This window comes from Sapajus apella, unplaced genomic scaffold (assembly GCF_009761245.1).
Source record: "Sapajus apella isolate SASKATOON/1434 unplaced genomic scaffold, GSC_monkey_1.0 scaffold14, whole genome shotgun sequence".
In the NCBI taxonomy this organism is placed as follows: domain Eukaryota; kingdom Metazoa; phylum Chordata; class Mammalia; order Primates; family Cebidae; genus Sapajus; species Sapajus apella.
Window position 1 is genome coordinate 3,197,327 of NW_022436954.1, and position 19,764 is coordinate 3,217,090.

The 19,764-nt window shown below is 39.9% G+C and overlaps 1 protein-coding gene across 9 annotated transcripts in view; it reads left to right on the forward strand.

Annotated features, from left to right (window-relative positions):
- The window catches only part of KMT5B (lysine methyltransferase 5B), a 60,606-nt gene that overhangs the window by 17,967 nt on the left and 22,875 nt on the right, over nucleotides 1-19,764 (forward strand). For 5 of the 9 annotated variants that reach the window (XM_032282595.1, XM_032282603.1, XM_032282596.1 and 2 more), the window contains exons 2-4: nucleotides 5,619-5,854; nucleotides 9,459-9,606; nucleotides 14,998-15,066. In XM_032282595.1, coding sequence (XP_032138486.1) covers nucleotides 5,695-5,854; nucleotides 9,459-9,606; nucleotides 14,998-15,066 — 377 coding nt within the window. In that variant the 5' untranslated portion in view covers nucleotides 5,619-5,694. The other 4 variants (XM_032282599.1, XM_032282600.1, XM_032282601.1 and 1 more) reach the window with 3 other exon arrangements.

A 19,764-nucleotide genomic window follows, 5' to 3' on the forward strand; every position in this document is an offset into this window, starting at 1 on the left:
GGTGGGGGTTGGGGTGGGCCGAGGTCGCGCCATTCCCCCCCAGCCGGGGAAACACGAGTAAAACCCCTCCCAAAAAAAAAAAAAAAAAAAAAAAAATTAACGTAGCCTTGTTACCATGTATCCGCCCTGGACCTGGTAGGTGCTTTCTGTGTGGTTAAATCACCTACCTTCCCAGGCGCTGGAGATAAGGGAATGACTTGAAGCTATGTAACAGGACCCTGTATTGTGCGTTTTACAGAAACAGCTCTTTTAGGTACATTATTTCATTTGATCTTCACAACAACCCTGTGAGGTAGATGGGGAAGATATTATCAGCTTCACTTTATGGATAATGAAAGTTAAGGTTCAGAGAGGTTAAATGACTTTCCCAGTTACCAACTACCTAGTAAGAGACAGGTGGGATAGGAGCCCTCAACAAAAATTTTCTCCAAACCACATAGCTTCTGAGAGTATAATCTAACTTCAAATATAAAATACATTTATATACATTTGCCACTTTTTCCTCATTTTCTTTTTTTTCACTCTGTTGCCGAGGCTGGAGTGCAATGGCATGATCATGGCTCACTGCATCCTCAGTTTCCTGGGCTGGAGCCATCCTCCCACCAAAGCCTCCTGAGTAGCAGTGACTACAGGTGCATGTCACCATTCTTGGCTAATTTTTTTATTTTTGTTTTTATTTTATGCCATCTCTCTGTATTGCCCAGGCTGATCTTGAACTCCTGGCGTCAAGCAGTCCTCTTGCCTCGGGCTCCCAAAGGGCTAGGATTATAGGTGTGAGCCACTGCCTGGCCCATTTGCTTGTTGTTAATGCATCTTTACAACCAAAAACCTAATTCCTAATTTATCATACCAGGTTTGTGCTTCTCTGCCAATGAAAACTTATGCCACAGAACATCCATTTTTCAGAAAGCACTGTTTCATTGGCTTTTGTCTAAAGGAACATAAGTAATATGAAGGACCCTAGAGGTTAAGGAAATTGAAGAAAACAGAGGAAGGGATATAAAATGGAATGTAGTCAAGGATTTTCATCCCTTTAAGCTTTTACTTCTGTGAGATGGTTCAATGATGGAGAGCTTTAACGCAGATGAAACTTGAAGCTTTTTTTTTTTTTTTTTTTTTTCTGAGACGGAGTTTCGCTCTTGTTACCCAGGCTGGAGTGCAATGGCGCGATCTTGGCTCACCGCAACCTCCGCCTCCTGGGTTCAGGCAATTCTCCTGCCTCAGCCTCCTGAGTAGCTGGGATTACAGGCACGTGCCACCATGCCCAGCTGATTTTTTGTATTTTTAGTAGAGACGGGGTTTCACCATGTTGACCAGGATGGTCTCGATCTCTTGACCTCGTGATCCACCCGCCTCGGCCTCCCAAAGTGCTGGGATTACAGGCGTGAGCCACCGCGCCCGGCGAAACTTGAAGCTTTTAAAGATCTGAGTCTTGATGGGTCATTCCTACTCAAATCTTTACTACATTGTGATGGTAGGCTTTAACTTTCAAAAACTTGGCCAGGCACCGTGCCTCACACCTGTACTCCTAGCACTTTGGGAGGCCGAAGTAGGAGAATCACTTGTGACCAGGAGTTCAGGACCAGCCTGGCCAACATAGTGAAACCCTGTCTCTACTAAAAATACAAAAATTAGGCAGGCATGATGGTGCCTGCCTTTAATTCCAGCTACCTGGGAGGCTGAGGCACGAGAATTGCTTGAACCTGGGAGGCAGAGGTTGCAGTGAGCCAAGATTGCAACGCTGCACTCCAGCCTGGGGGACAGAGCAAGACTCAGTAAAAAAAAAAAAAAAAAGAAAAAAAAAAAAAAATTGATGCTCTTCCAAACTGCTAGGATTTGAATGCCACAGTATATATTGTTTTATGTTTTTGTCTGTTAATGTTCCATGAGTTTCTTTAAATGAAGTCCATTTTGGAGTCCATAGAAAAGTGTTCTGTAAAACTGCGGGGGATCCAAGGCTCCTAGGGGACCACCACTGCTCTTTTTCTCAACTTTCTTTGTTCTTCATACTTCAAAAGTACACTACTCTTACTGAGTGTGGTGGCTCATGCTGGTAATCCTAACACTTTGGGAGGCTGAGGTGGAGGGTGGCTTGAGGCTAGGACTTTGAGGCCGCAGTGAGCTATGATCACACCACTGCACTCCAACTTGGGTGACAGAGCAAGACCCTGTCTCTTAAAAAAAAAAAAAAAGTGTACTGTACTGCTCTTGAGTTCTGTGCCTTTCTCCTAAATATGAGATATGTAATCATTCATAAGGGGTTTTAATGTTAAATTTGGTAAAATTTAATAATTGGAAAATTCTTGGCTTATAACTGATGTAGAATAGCTACAAGACTAGAGATGCCTGTAAGAGAAATCAGAAGACAAGCACGTTAAAAGTTGAATACTATAATCAAATTTAAATGGTGAGGGAACTAGGTGAAAAGTTCATGTTAGAAAACAATTGTAAAGCTGTCTTTAGCATTGATTAGAATTTTTTTGTTGTTTTGCCTTTCACCTAAGCATGTTGCTCACATGCACATCTTACCTTCCAGTGAATTCACACAGAAATTCCTGTAGCATGAAAGAGCCCTGAGATCAAGTACAAATTAATGTTTTGTTTGTGTTGAGTATCATCAAAGGTATGTCCAGGCATGTATTTCCGTGAATACTTCAAAATAATTTATCATTTGTGCTTTTCTGTGTGTGTAGAAAGGAAATTGACCTTTTTCTGGTGTGAGAATTTGTTGGGCAGCAATGCTGGTTTCTACTCATGAGTCTGCTGCAGGCAGATTGTGTGGCTTTAGGCATGTGGCCTCAGTTTCATTTACAAATTGAAAGAGTTACACTGGTGATCTTAATAGTCTGGTTTATACTAAAGCATAATTCCATAACGAGGTGATATCATGGACGTCCTTGAGTGTAATGTATAATATCCTCATTCCCAAACGTCATTATAAATTACAACCATCCCCCACTATTCAAATCATTAGATTCCTAAATTCAGATAGTAAGGGATAACCTTATATTACCAAATACAGTAGCTTCTCAGTTTTGTTGCCATTGTGAAGGAATGATAAGGGCATTTCCAGATGGGCACTACTTTCATATTTGAATATTAGTCCCTTAAAATCTAGAACAGTGAATTCAAACTAACAACAACAAAAAGATACAAAGTTCTTTACTCTTTACTCTTGTCCCTTTGCTAAATTTTGTTTGTAAGTGATGAGTAGTGAGCATAACAGTAGTCTCTTACTGTGATGGACAAAGCCTGGTATAGATGCCTTTTCCTAAGCTTTCCTTAGAACAGAGGAGATAATCACTTCCTTATAGTTGACTCACCCAGTTCAGAGCATTACCAAAACATGTAATTTGAGCAGATTATAGAGCGGTACCTAGATATCAGTACAACAGGGCACAAAGATGGTTCTTACTGTTTACTAAAAGAAATATTTGTTGAGCTGTTTGTCAGTACTGTTCTAAACACAAGCAAGGAACAAGTCAGAATGAGTCCCTGCCTTCTGTAGTTTACATTCTGATCAGTCTGAGGGCACTGACCAGAGTAAGCATCATATGATTGGGGAGAGCCAAGATTGTCTTTAAAGAGTGGAGACCTCAGTTACTAAGTTACAGTCATGCATTGCTTAATGACAGGGATACTACACATTATGAGAAATGTGAGGTGAGGTGATTTTGTTATCGTACAGATATCATAGAGTGTGTCAGGCACACATTCTAGAAACGTGAGGTGAGGTGATTTTGTCGTCATGCAGTTGTCATAGAGTGTACTTACGCAAAGCTAGGTAGTACAGTACCTGGCCGTTGCTCCTAGGCTGCCAACCTGTACAGCATGTTACTGTACCGGCTACTGGAGGTCACACGTAACAAAATGTTATTTGTGTATCTAAACATATGTAAACATAAAAAAGAATACAGCAAAATACAGAACAAAAGATTTTAAAATGGTATACCTGTAAAGGGCACTTTTATGAATGGAGCTTGCAGGATTTGAAGTTACTCTGGGTGAGTCAGTGAGTTGATTGGTGGATAATTGCATAGACCGAGTACGTGTATACTACTGTAGACTTGAGGAACACTGTACTCTAAATTTATTTTAAAATGTTTCTTTCTTCAATAATTCACCTTAGCTCTCTGTAACTGTTTTAAAATTTTTTTATTTGAAAAGAAACTTTTTGACTCTTATAGTAACAGCTTAAAATATAAACATGTATAGCCATACAAAAATGTATTCCGGCCACAGGAGGTGACTCACACCTGTAATCCCAGCCCTTTGGGAGGCCAAGGCAGGTGATGACTTGAGGTTGGAAATTTGAGACCAGCCTAGCCAACATAGTAAGACCCCATCTCTACTAAAAATACAAAAGTTAGCCATGTGTGGTGGCTCATTCCTGTAATCCCAGCTACTCAGGAGGCTGAGGCAGGAGAATCACTTGAACCTGGGGAGGTGGAAATTGCAGTGAGCAGAGATTGCACCACTGCACTCCAGCTTGGGCAACAGAGCAAGGCCCTGTCTCAAATATATATACTTTTTTAGCCAGGCACAGTGGCTCAAGGACTGCTTGAGCCCACGAGTTGAGACCAGCCTGGGCAACATAGTGAGACCGCATCTACCAAAAAAAAAAGTTTTAAAATTAGCTGGATGTGATGGCTTCTGCCTGTAGCCCAGTTAATTGGGAAACTGAGTGGGAGGATCAGTTGAGCCCTGGAATTTGAGACTGCAGTGAGCCATAATCACGCCACTGCATTCCAGCCTGGGCCATAGAATGAGACTGTCTCAAAAAACAGACAGAAGGACACAAAAATACATTTATTCTTTTCCGGGAGACAGGGTTGATCTGTTGCCCAGGCTGGAGTGCAGTATTGTAGTCAGGGCTTCACTGCAGGCTTGACCTCCCATCTCAGCCTCTCAAGTAGCTGAAACCACAGGCTCACACCTCTATGCCTGGCTAATCTTTTTATTTTCTGTAGAGGCAGACTCTTGCCATGTTACCTAGGCTGGTCTCAACTCCTGGGCTCAAGCAGTCCTCCTTCCACAGCCTCCCAAAGTGCTGGGATTACAGACGTGAACCACCATGCCCAGCTGTATTCCAAGTATCTTTATTTTATAATTTTTTTTCTACTTTTAATTTTTTAACTTTCTTGTTAAAAACTGAGACACAGTCACACACATCAGCCTCAGCCCACACAGAGTCAGGATTATCCATGTTAGTGTCTTCTCCCTCTACATCTTGTCCCACTGGAACATCTTCAGGCGCAGTAACATGCATGGAACTGTCATCTCCTGTGATAACAGTGCCTTCCTCTGGAACATGTCTTGATTAATCTGCCTGGGGCTGCTTTATAGTTAACTTTAAAAAAAAGTAGACTCTAAAGTAACAATAAAAAGTATAATATAGTAAATACTAGGCAATATGAATTTTATGAAGTGTATGTCCAGCTCTGTAATAATCTTATGGAACCACCATTGTTTTTGTGGTCTGTCATTGACCAAAACATCATTATGCTGTGAATGACTGTCCATTAATATTAAGTATCTTTCTCAAGGGTCTATTAGCATGATCTTTCATGTATTTACCTCTCCATTTTGTTTTGTTTTTCCTATTTTTTTTCTGTTAGGAGAGAACGTTGAAATTCTTCTCTGAGCTATTTGAAGAGAGTGACTAAATGCACCTGGGTCAGGCTGTCTGTGGGTATGAAGTGGTTGGGAGAATCCAAGAACATGGTGGTGAATGGCAGGAGAAATGGAGGCAAGTTGTCTAATGACCATCAGCAGATTCAATCAAAATTACTGCACGCGGGGAAGGACACCCTGAAGGCTGGCAAAAATGCAGTCGAGAGGAGGTCGAGCAGATGTATGTACACAGTTCAACCCTCAATGTTCTGATTATGCTATGGGGCAGTAATTCTTTCCAATTTGTAATTTGTATTCTGTTTTCTTCAAAATAATTTTCTGCGTTTTCATTATTAACAGTATAGCTCTTCTACTCTCAAAGTTGTATCAATTTTTATTCTCATCAAACAGTATATAAAACTCATTTAATGCTTCATATGATTATTTTAATGATGCTTTTCTATTACTTTTATATTTTGTAGAATTTATACCTGAATGGTTAAGTCTTACTAAATTTTTAAATTTTTAATTGAACTTCTTACAGGTTAAGCTGTATTTTTTTAATAGATGTAAGTATAGGTATGTACTTTTTTGCTAATTTCCACAGATGTTTCATGGAATAATATGAATAATGAAGCCAACTCTAATTGACATAGTAGAATGGAGGATGGATAGAACTGACTGCCTTAGGGCAGTTTCGGAAATCATAGCAATTTATTCTGTTCATACAGGGTCAACAGTTGTTCATCCTGACAGTGAAACACTTTATACCTGTTGGTGGGAAAGAGGCTGCTTTTTGAGAGTTCAGGAAACTGTGGGTTTGGTATGTTTCGTAGTTCCTTTAAAAATAGTAAAATAATTGAGAACAAGTGTATACCTAACTAGGCAGCTTTGTGTCCAAATATATGTCATGTTAAAGAGGACAGCTTTTCAATTTCTTCTTTTTCTAACATCTAGACACTTTTGAATATCCTTAATTCAAATTGGCGTTGCCCTGCTTCCTTAGCCTGGGGTTTTTCAAGTTTCAGATTGCAGCAGTTCTGATTGATTTCCTTCTTACCTTTTAGAGGTTTATGTGACTCATTGGGCCCAGGCTACCCTTAACCTTTCCATTTCAGATCAGGTCACTGTTGCTATAGAAAACCAGACAGAATTCCTGCTTGGGTCAAGAGTAGGAAGAGCCCAAACTGAATGAGTCATGGACACCGCTCAGCCCTGAGGTTGCTGTCAGCATGCACCCTCACCCTGCCTCACTTCTCAGTTAGTGTGAACCTGAAGAATTGAGAAATGTAATGACCACCTCAGTGTGTATGCATTATGGTCAGTAAACTAGGCATATCTTAAGCTTTTTAGCAAATCACTGTTGGCCTGCTTTTGTGTATCATAGTGCAAAACGGTTTTAATTAGTTGAATTGTTATAGATACATAAGAATTTAGAAAATGCAGCTGGGGCGGTAGTTGGCACCTGTACTCTGGGCACTTTGGGAGGCCGAGGCACGTGCATCACTTGAGTCCAGGTGTTTGAGACCAGCCTGGGCAACACGGTGAAACCCCATGTCGACAAAAAATACTGTGTCTACAAAAAAATTAGCCAGGCATGGTGGTGTATGCCTGTGGTCCCAGCTACTTGAGAAGCTAAGGTTGGAAAGATTACTTGATCCCAGGAGTTAGAGGTTGCAGTGAGCCAGGATCACACCACTTCACTCCAGCATGGGCAACAAAGTGAGACTCTGTCCTAAAAAAAAATAAAAGAGTTTAGAAAATGGCCATTAATGTTGGTTACACCTTACCAAGCGTAGATAAATATAGAGGGTTAGGTTGGGAAAACCCAGAGTGTGAGGATGACATAGCATTGCATTGAATGTTACTGGGCAAGAATGGTGTGGAAAGAGGCAGTAATGAAGAGTAATAGGACAGCACGGAGCAGTGCTCCCTCTCAGATACAATGACGTGACTTTACTAGCAGCAGAGCCTTGAGATACAAGAAGCAAAAACTGACAAAATTGAAGGGAAAAATCGACAATTCTGTAATAATTTGGGGACTTTGATATGCCACTTTTAAAAATGGATAGAACAGCTTAACACTGAAAACCACTTAGACCTAACCGGTATGTATAGAATCTCATCAGAATACACATTCATCTCAAGTGCAAGTGGAACATTTTCTAGGATAGAAATGACCATATAACAAGCCTCAATAAACTTAAAAGGATTGAAATCCTATAAGGTATGTTCTGTGACCACAGTGAAGGAAAATTAGAAATTAATAACAAGGAAATTTGGGAATTTCACAAATACGTAGAAATGAAACAACACACTTCTAAATAATCAGTGGGTCAAAGAAGAAATCTAAAAGGAAATCAGAAAACATTCTGAGATTAATGAAAAGAAAGATAAACACACCAAAATTTACAGGATACAGCCCAAAGCAGTGGTTTAGAGGGAGATTTATGCTTGTAAATGCTTGTGTGAAATAAAGAAGACTGGGCATGGTGGCTCACACCTGTAATCCCAGCAGTTTGTGAGGCCGAGGCAGGAGGATGGCTTGAACCAAGGAGTTTGAGACCAGCCTGGACAATATGACGAGACCCCGTTTTTACAAAAAAATGCAAAAATTAACCAGGTGTGCTGATGTATACCTGTGGTCCCAGCTGCTAGGGAGGCTGAGGCAGGATGATTCCTTGAGCCCAGGAGTTCACAGCTTCGGTGAGTGGTGATTATGCCACTGCACTACAGGCTGGGTGGCAGAGCAAGACCCTGTCATCAAAAAAAAAAAAAAGTGAGTAGTATGTGAATTGTATTTCAATAAAGCTATTACACTGTTATACAAAATTTAACAACTTGATAGCTTTTCACATACCTACATGCAAATAATTTGATTGCAAAATCATATGTCTGCCCTTGGCAGGAACTTACATTTAAGTATTTGTTCTGTGAAAGAGAGGATGAAAAGGTTAAACTCTATGTTTCATTCTTCCCATTTTGGTTTTGAAAGCCTGAAATTGACATTGCTTTGTCCTCCGTAAACTGTGCTGACTTCATGGGAGGACTGTCAGTGGCGTATACATCAAACTTAATCAGCTCTGATGAAGCTTCATATAAACTTGGCCTTTGTTTCGTTCTTTACACTGCATTTCTTCCACAGTTAAACCCAATTATTTCAATTATATATTTCAGTCGATATTTTTAATCTATTCCTTAAAAATTGCTTCAAACAGATGTCAGTTGGAAATAGGTCTGTCATTCTCTGCTTCTTTTCCCATTTCTACTACCTAGCTCTGGAATTGTGGGTAAGTTTCTTATTATCTGGGCCTCAGTTGCCTGCAAAGTGGGGATAATAATCCTTCACCTGCCCAAAAGCAGGAAGCTGAATTTAACTCCATGAGATTCCTTTTGATACTTGAGATCTGGAGTTCTGCCGCTTCTTGCAAAAACTATCTTGTGTTCCTGTTTTCTTTTCACCCCAGTCCTATCTGTAGTGGCCCTGTGTACTGTCTTGTTAAAATAGTGAACATCCTCCCATCCAGTTTCTCAGTGTTCCTTGGAGGAGAGTAGGAGGTGGGGGAGAGTCAAGCATTTGAACCAAATTCTCACAGCTACCCAGACCCCATTCTTGGGAACCTGCTGTTATTACCTGCTAACCAAAATGTTCTTAGTAATGAAGATCGTTTACTGCATTTGGTTTTCTGTCTTATGTAAAAGTTATTAAATTCTTAATTACTAAAACTGATTGATTTTTCAGTTCTTTATTACCAGCTTGAATGGGCAGTGAAGCTAAAGATTTTAAGACAGATTTAAGTAGTTTTCAATTTGAGTAATTTTTTTTTTTATTTTGCTTTTCACAGGTAATGGTAACTCGGGATTTGAAGGACAGAGTCGTTATGTACCATCTTCTGGAATGTCTGCCAAGGAACTCTGTGAAAATGACGACCTAGCAACCAGTTTGGTTCTTGATCCCTATTTAGGTTTTCAAACACACAAAATGAATACTAGGTAATTTTAAGTCTTTATCCTGAATGGGACAGATGATACTGAATTCAAGAACGTAGATGTTTAATTTTACTTTTGCACAAAATTTAAAATGACGTTAAAGGAAAGTTCTTTGCGGTGGAAGGGTTTTCTGTATGTGAGCCAAGAGAAACGGAGAACAAGACTCCAGGAATCTTGTCAGTTCTAACTCTGTGTTCTTATTTTACCTCGGAACATTTCTATTAACATATAAAGCTGGAGGAGCATCCTCGTGTTCTATTTTAAAAGTTGATGATGTCAGGCACAGTGGCTCACGCCTGTAATCCCCACACTTTGAAAGACTGAGGTGAGTGGATCACTTGAAGTCAGGAGTTTGAGACCAGCCTGACCAACCTGTCTCTACTAAAAGTACAAAAAAAAATTAGCCAGGTGTGATGGTGCGTACCTGTAATCCCACCTACTTGGTCTCTGTCTCTTGACCTCATGATATGCCCTTCAGCCTCCCAAAGTTCTGGGATTACAGCCGGGAGCTACCACGCCTGGCCAATCCCGGCTACTTGGGAGACTGAAGCAGGAGAATCACGTGAACCTGGGAGGCAGAGGTTGCAGTGAGCCAAGATCGTGCCGTTGCACTTCAGCCTGGGTAACAAGAGCAAAACTGCATCTCAAAAAAAAAAAAAGAAAAGTTGGTGGCAGTTATCTTAGCAAAAAGAAAAATCTGACAAGCATCCTGTAAAGCCTTGACAATGTATGATTGTTTCCCACTTAAAGTAGGTTACATCCCTTTTTTTCATGATTTGATTATAGACTGTTCTTTTACACATTATCTCTGTATAGATGGGAAATTTTGTCATGTGTAATCTTTAGGGTTCAACTAATCATTGTAAGAGTGAATAAAGACATGTTTATATTCAGTATGCAGGTAAGAAAATGGATGTGTAAGTGTTTGAGTACCAAATGCTATGTATAAAAAACATTATTACATCAGTCTTGAAATCTGCCATCTTTTAACAGCTGAGGTCTCTCTTTAATTCCCTTAAATATCATTTCACCCTGAAAAAAGACCACTAGATCATTTCACAAGTGTTTCTGCCACCAAACTGGAGGTCAGAGCTTTGCAACTTTGCTTTATCTCTTAACTTGTATGGCAAAGGGTTTTTGAGTCTGGTGGGAAATCGTCATAGCAGGGATTTAGGAAATAGAGCTAGTTCTGGCCCATCACTTTCATCTCCATTACTCCTGGTCTGGGGTTATGTAGTTCCGATTTCAGTGGCAACCCTGGGGGAACTTGATACCCAGGTAGATTGTCACTGATCAGTGGTTGGGGGAGGTAGGAATTGGTGAGTTCAGGTAATTGGAAAAAAGTCTTGTGTCCTATTGCCCCCCTTTTAATTTTGTCTGTTGCTAGAATTAAGATACTCCATGTTTCATTTATCAGTTATATTCTTAAGTCTAAAAGAAGTAATTCAGGTAAAAACATGGTTTGTTTGTTTTTTTTTCAATAAAAGTTTCTTTTTCTTTCTTTTTTTAGATGGAGCCCCACTCTGTCACCCATGCTAGAGTGCAGTGGCGTGATCTCAGCTCACTACAACCTCAGCCTTCTGGGTTCAAGTAATTCTGCCTCAGCCTCCTGAGTAACTGGGATTATAGGTGTACACCACCATGCCTAGCTAATTTTTGTATTTTTAGTGTAAATGAGGTTTCACCATGTTGACCAGGCTGGTCTTGAACTCCTGACGTCAGGTGATCTGACTGCCTCAGCCTCCCAAAGTGCTGGGATTACAGGCGTGAACCACTGCAGCCAGCCATAAAATTTTCTGTCATATATCTTTACTCACTAAAATGAAGTGTGAAAATTGGAATGGAGTTGGGAGATTATTTAAACATTTTCCTGCTAAATGACTGCCATTGGATGCCCTGATTGGTTAAGACCCAGGCCAGGCGCCGTGGCTCATGCCTGTAATTCTAATACTTTGGGAGGCTGAGGCGGGTGGATCACCTGAGGTCAGGAGTTTGAGACCTGTATTGTTGGTAGAGATGAAACCCTGTCTCTACTAAAAATACAAAAAATTAGCTGGGCGTGGCAGTGTGTACCTATAGTCCCAGCTACTCAGGAGGCTGAGGCAGGAGAATTCCTTGAACCTAGGAGGTGGAAGTTGTAGTGAGCCAGGATCGTACCACTGCACTCCAGCCTGGGTGGCAGAGTGAACCTGCTACTCAAAAAAAAAAACAAAAAAAAAACCAAAACTAATTTGCATTATTTTAAGTCCATTTTTCTTTTCTTTTTTTGCCCATTGAACATGAGACTAGTGCTCATTGTCTTCCTAGAAGATGCTGGTAATATTTGTCACCCTGTAGCACCCCCAGCGTTTCTCTTCTTCCTCTTCTTCTTTTTTTTTTTTTTGGCTGAGTTAAGAAATGTGAATGTGTGAATAAATCACTCTTTGATACAATAGTCTAGTAGCATTCAGCATGTCACCACAAAGGCCCATAATCTTGACTTCGAGCCATCAAGAAAGTTATGTTGATTATACCTTATTACCAAGATATGGAAACATATAAAACATTTTAGAAAGTGTTACACCAAAATTACAACAAAAGTTTTAGTGGCTTATGACAGAACTTCATGTACTCTAAAATCCCTGTGCCGTATTCCAGAAGGCTGCCTGTTACTGGCATCTGCAATAGTAAATCCTCCAGTTTTCTGCTGCAGTGGCTCACGCCTGTCATCCCAGCACTTTGAGAGGCCAGGATGGGAGGATCACTGGAGCCCAGTTGCTCAAGGCTGCAGTGAGCTGTATTCATGCCACTGCACTCCAGCCTGGGCCACAGAGAGAAAGCTTAAATCAAAACACAAAAAAAGGAAGTACTCCAATTTTCTATAAAAGTCCTCCTATACCACTGCTTCTCAAAATTAGTTTACATGAGTCACCTGGGAATTTAATTTATTGAAATGCGGGTTCTGATTCAGTAGCTTTGGGCTGGGGCCTGAGATGCTGCATTTCTAACAAGCTCCCGGACAACAGTTGGAATAGCTAGGTTCTAAACCATCTGGCCTCTGAGTTTCTGATGTGGTAAGTGGACAAAAATACCTTAGTAGGAGTTTCCTAGGGCTCACGTAAAACCATTTAGTCATAAAATATAAACTTCAGGATTACCACACAAATGTTTTTAGAACTCAAGACGTCACTCTGAGGACTCCTGAATTAAAATGCATCCAGTACATAAGATTTTTCCCCATAGAAATTGAAGCATATAAAATTAAAGCTGGTTAAAGTTGCAGAAGAAAACTTTTTTTAAATGTTTTTTAGTGCAACATTTAATTATACAGTTTCTAAAATAACCTGTGGAGGCACATACGATCCTACTGCCCCAGTTAGTTAGAGCAGGCTGGGTTGTAGCAGTGCCAGCACTTCAGGCCAGTGTAGCAGTGCAGGTGACGTCCTGTCCTCTTCCCACCAGGTGCTCCCTTTATGTGTGTTACACTCTTGTGTACACTGATATTTGGGAACAGAAATTTTATTAATGAGCTTGTTAATCTTGGTGTAAGGTATACATTTTCATTTAACATTAGTGAATGTACTTGAAAATAAAACTATCCCGTTCTGGCTCTTCATCTTTTGAGCAAGACTTTACCAGAATGTGACTTTACAAAATAAGGAGAACTGATAGTGGTTTATTAGGGTAGTAAATAGCCAATAAATACTTCTTCAATTAATGGCCTGTGGACTTCTCTGTCTTTGGAGTTTAAAAAAAGTGACCAGAAGATGTACTGCTCTTGGATTTTAATTTTCTAAGCTTTCTGCCTGTTTCTTGTATAGTGTGCTCTTTGTTACGTTTATGCATCTATAATTTGTCACTTTTTAGTTTCTTTTTATACTCTTTTGCCTGCCTTCTACTTCTTTCAGTCTACCAACAGGAAGAATGTTTAGAAACAGTAGATGTTTAATGATTTGAGAATTTCCAAAACTGGCTATATTTTGAGTGCATAGGGGTTTTGTTTGTTTGTTTTGAGACAGAGTCTTGCTCTGTCGCCCGGGCTGGAGTGCAGTGGTGCAGTCTTGGCTCACTGCAACCTCCACCTCCTAGGTTCAAGCAATTCTCCTGCCTCAGCCTCCTGAATAGCTGGGACTGTGGGTGTGTGCCACCATGCCCGGATAATTTTTGTATTTTTAGTAGAGACAGGGTTTCACCATGATGGTCAGGCTAGTCTCTTAACTCCTGACCTCATGATCCAACTGCCTCGGCCTCCCAAAGTGCTGGGATTACAGGTGTGAACCACCAGCTCCGGCCATAGGTTTTAATATATCCCTATATTTACTAACAAACAAAAGTTGTAGCATGAATACTTAGAAATAGTATAAACAAAATGCTAATTTCAGTTTATTGGGAGAAATTTGGATTTGACTTTTGTAATTATGAAACCTAAATTTTTCTTTTTTTTTTTCTTTTTTTTTTTTGGAGACAGAGTCTCGCTTTTTTGCCAGGTGTCAGGCTGGAGTGCAGTGGCACGATCTCGGCTCACTGCAATCTCCACCTCCTGGGTTCAAGCAATTCTCCTGCCTCAGCCTCCCGAGTAGCTGGGACTACAGGTGCATGCCGTCACACCCAGCTAATTTTTGTATTTTTAGTAGAAACGGGGTTTCATCATGTTGGCTAGGATGGTTTTGATCTCTTGACCTTGTGATCCACCTGCCTTGGCCTCATAAAGTGCTGGGATTACAGGCGTGAGCTACCGCGCCCGGCCTAAATTTTTCTTTTTAACGAGAAAAAAAAGAGTTGTTGGTTATAGCTCTGGTTTTTAAACGGAGTGGGAGCAGGATATTTTAACAAAGGGATCCATGCTTTCAGTAATGTCCCGTTTTTTAGGCTGCGTGACCCTGAGATTTCACAGTATCACAAGGTGTGAGGGAGACTCGGGCCAGCAGTAAGCTGAGCAGGAGACAGCATTTAAACATCAGGGGAGTCACCTCAAGGGCACTGAGTTTCTCTTTGGAACTTTTCTTGGTTTTTCTAATCAGAACGTCAGCCTGTACGGTCCTTACTCACATTTCTCCAGTAACCATCTAATTTTTATTTCACTTAAATATGTATTTGATTATTCATATCCACGATTGGATATGAATGTATAAATCACTTTAAATATCACTTTAAAATTAAGTACTTGACCAGAATACGTAAAGAATGTTTTCAAACCTTCTAACTTAATGGTAAGATGAATTCTATGGGAAGCAAAGAATTTCAGCAGCATGGCTTTTATCCCACTGAGCCTACCGTGGCATCTTAAAGTTCTTAAATATCACAGAGTTTTAAAGACTTTTGCAACAATGAATATTATAAGTCTGTTTAGAAGTTACAAGTATAAATTATACAAATGGCTTTTTATTTTTGTTGTTTGTTTTTGCATTTATATAGCGCCTTTCCTTCGAGGAGCTCAAGGCATTTTTCAAAATCTGACAGTTTTTCTCACAACAACCCTGTGAGGTAGGTAGTGTGTGTTATAAACAATGAGATACTAACCTGTTCTAGCCTTTTAAAATGTTCTTCTATGCTAAGTAATTTGAAGTGTCAGCATAAATATGAGTTCCAGAACATTTTACAAACCTTTTAAAGTAGCTTGATATAGTTTTATTAAAAAAAAAAAAAAACCACTTGTACTTCATAACAGGGTGATCTTAAGAGAAATCATTCATCAAAAGATCAGGAGTCACTCCATGTGATTAGCTGAGCCCTGATTGCAGGACTCAGCCAGGTATGTTTCTGGTTCTCATTTATTTTCAGGTCAAGAAGAAATGAAGAGCTATTGTGTGACTCCTCGCTCAGCGTCTACAAACTCGATTTGCAGCTAAACCTTCTTCGGAGGGGGAAACGTGTTCACTATGTTGCCTCATGGTTTTATTTTATATCTTAAATATTTGAGCATTTTTCTCTCTTCCTCTCTCTTTCCCTGTCTCCCTTTTTTCTGTCCCCCTTCCTTTTCCCCACCCCTCCAGTCAGCTCTTGATTGTGCATGCTAATGAAGGGCACAGTAGCACAGCTAATACAGTCTACAGCTTTTCTTCACTGCACAGTGGAGAGACAGAAAAACCAAATAGCAAGAAAACCTGGGAAGTGAGTCTCTGGAAAGAGTGGGGAACAGGTGTGTGGGAGTGTGAATTCATATGTTTTTTTCCTGCCCCTTTAATCATAACCAATTGTAAATGACATTTTTACTTTTCTTATACCACCTGCTGATCAGAAGTGTAAGAAGAGAAAAATAGATATGTTTGGTTGATTTAAAGTAGCACATTTTCATTGAGGGAGGGAGGAGGGGGCATATTGATTTGGAAATGCCAAATACCTGTTTTTCTTGCCTCCTTTGCCACCCACCCCCCCACCCAAATACTAAAATTTGAAATTCACGTTTGTGTTAATCCCCTCCACTGTATTGTCAGTATGCAAGCTAGAACTCTCTCTTGTTGGGCCCAGTGCTGATGCTCAATGGCAAACGCAAGTCAAATCCTCTTCTAACTGTGAAACAATGCAAGGAAGCCTCTCCTGAGCCAAGTCATAGAACAGGACTGAGAAAGGCCAGGGTAAATCCCAGGTCTTCTGTTCATTAGCCCTAAATCATAGGCAATCTATTTAGCCTTCTTGGGCCTTAATTTTCCTCATTTGTGGAACAAAAGGGCTGTTGTAAATTATATGGCCTTTAAGTGCCACAGTAGAAGGATAGTTTTATGCAGTTTGTTTGGGAGATTTAGAGTGATTATAGTTGATGAGAGAATGTATTTTTCTTTTCAGTAACAGGAAAAAAAATCCCCCTAAGGTTCTCAGTGCCTTTGCACTGGCCCTAGGAGGTGTAACAGTCTTAACTTTTATTTTCCACAGTATTTGTTCTAATGGGATTTGATTTGGACTGTCAGCCAGCTGACTTTTATATACTTCTGTAGGATTATTTAAAACAACTGTCTCGGCCGGGCGCGGTGGCTCAAGCCTGTAATCCCAGCACTGTGGGAGGCCGAGGCGGGTGGATCACGAGGTCAAGAGATCGAGACCATCCTGGTCAACGTGGTGAAACACCGTCTCTACTAAAAATACAAAAAATAATTAGCTGGGCATGGTAGCGCATGCCTGTAATCCCAGCGACTCAGGAGGCTGGGGCAGGAGAATTGCCTGAACCCGGGAGGCGGAGGTTGCGGTGAGCCGAGATCGCACCATTGCACTCCAGCCTGGGTAACGAGCGAAACTCCGTCTCAAAAAAAAAAAAAAAAAACAACTGTCTCATCTCCTGCCTGTCTGCACCCATAACCATTTTCTTCTTCCTTTTCCTCACTGTCATTTAATGCCCGTAACAGCCAACTTTGACAGTAAGTTTTAGCACTTTTGGGACAGCAACTTATATTTTAAGTGAAATAGAGGTTCTTGCTATGGATAACAAGGGATTTTATTTATGCTTGAGGCAATAAAGTCGGGAAAGCAGAAACAAGTCAACACAGGGAAGGTAGGAGGCAGAATACTAAGTCAAGACTTGACTATTTTGTGTTGGTTTTAGCATATAAATTGTTTAGCATTATGAATAAAAAGTAAACAAAACTAAGGATACCTGAAGGCATTTTTAGGTAGGAATGAACTTGTTTCAAAAAGCGTAGAACACACATAAAGCCTATTAAATATAGCCAAGGTTCATTCTAAGTCTGTAGCCTTTTTTTGTATTACATTCTTATGAGCTTTAGGTAAATTTGTCCCAGACTTGCTTTATTATTTTGCAATAATGTTCCCATTGGTCACTTTCACATTGAATGTGTAAAGATAGCTTGGCTCTTTCTGTCATTTATAGCCTTGTCATTTAATGGCATGGATAATTTATTGCATTTGCTTAAAATGAACTCTTGCTTTTCTGATTGCCACATAAAACATGGGATATCTGTTCCTCACCATTTCATATTTCATATTACTTGACGGGTCATGCCTTAGCTAAGAGCTGCTTTGTTGTCTTATCTGTCCTTCATATGCAAATAACTATGTAGTGTTGGATTGCAGCAAGACTGGTTTAGAATGGATTTCTTAGAGATTGTATCTTGACAGAATCAATTGTGATGGCTACAGGTAGTTTAGTATGGGTGTTTGGATGCTTTCCCAATTCTGCAAATCTTTATTTTAATGGTGGTTCTCTGACACCATATGTTGACAGCCTAGTAAGACATTCTGAATTGTTTAAAGGGCTTGCATTCATCTGTCTGTAAAGGCTTATATACCAATTGACTGAAAATAGAAAATAGGGCCCCGTTCATTTCTTCAGTATTATTATCTCTAGGATGTGTTTGAACTCTCAGATGGTTCTGCTAATAGTTGTGAGAATTCAGGATTACTGAAACTAGTGTCTGCAGCTAGTAAGTTCCTGGTAGTATCAGTATGCATTAGTACACCTGAAGTCTTCCAGTGATCCTGTCCAGTAAACAGTGTTATACCTGTTCTGGACCTCATGTCTTCCCTCTTCCTGATTGTAGTACTTAACTTTCTTATTGCTAACTAGCTGACCCTGGTCAACGATTTGAATCTAGCCTTATTAAGATCTTTATACTTCCGCTCACTCTTCCTTCCTTTTGATTCTTCCCTACCTGTAATGTGCTTTTCCTAAACCTTTCCCATATACATTTTACACCCTAGTTATAACTTCCATACTTTTCGGTGATGTAGCAATGTAGTTTTTAGCATATTAACATGTATTTGCACATCGATGGCTTAACTGTTTGAGGCATATATATGTCTTTTAGTCCCAATTAAATTTTTCATTTAAGAACAGTGGCCATGTCTTCTCTTGTATTTTTCACCATAGCACTTCATATCCCGCTGTGTACACAACACAGCACCTAATAAATAATCCTTGATGAAATACTGTGACTTGAAATCTTAATGAAATACTATGAATGCATGCATGATAGCCTCTCTAGGAAAAAAATCTCTGCCGAATGCTTCCATTGCTGGAGTTTGTGCTAGATCTTACCTCAATTTTAGTATATTCAGGTTTATGAAATGTACAATTTTAAATGTTAGAGTAGGACACATAAAGATTTTTTCCTCTTGAACCACTAATATTTTTTCTTAATGTATTTTATTTGAACGGCAATCTGTAATTTCTTTTTTCTGTTGGATATTTTGTTGTTGTTTTTTTTTTTAAATAAAAACTTTATTTGGGAGAATTAGCCAAATGAAATTGACATGAAAAGAAAATTTGAAATTAAGATGTGAGTAACTTTATAGTACACATGTTCTACTAAAAACACAGCTTTAGAATGAGGGATTCACAAATTTGTCTTGCTTGGACCATGATGTGTCATGCGTTAATATAGACCTAATGGTGTGATATTCTGAAGTCATCATTATGGCTGATTCTGTAATAGAAGGCTTTTAAATGCTACCCTAGCAGACCGGGTGCAGTGACTCACGCCTGTAATCCCAGCACTTTGGGAGGCTGAGGGGGGCAGATCACTTGAGGGTAGGAGGTCAAGACCAGCCTGGCCAATGTGGTCTCTACTGAAAATACAAAAAGTAGCTGGGCGTGGTGGCGCACACCTGTAATCCCAGCTACATGGGAGGCTGAGGCAGGAGAATCACTTGAACCTGGGAGGCAGAGGTTGCAGTGAGCCGAAATCACACCACTGCACTCCAGGCTTGGGCCACAGAGTGAGACTCTGTCTCAAAAAAACACTACCCCATCAGTTTTCCTACATTACCAGTATAGCAGTTTCACCACGAGAGTTACACTTCTTGCACTCTTTTTGTCTCTGAATGCAGTTACCAAAGATGAATTTGACATGGGTGGTTAGAACATCAAGTTGTGTTTGAAAACCTGTTGGAATACTTAGTTTGAGATTTTTTCTACCTGTGTACATAAAGAATGTTTTTGTGTATGGCATGGTTTTGTTTGCATCATCATACTTCTGAAATTCATTGCTTGGTACTCTTCAGCTTGATTTTGCATGTTTTAAGATTCTTGTCATTCTAACTCTCAGTTAGATGTGTTCTATTCTAGATCTTTGATTTTGTATCTCCCAAAGTTGACAGCTAGTATAAGTGTGAATCAGACAGCTTTTGAATCATCTGCTCACCTCACAGTTAATAACAGTGACGTAAAATTATTAAAACAACAGATTGAAAAAAGAGAAGTTACATATCCAGGTGATCAGTATTACTTGAATA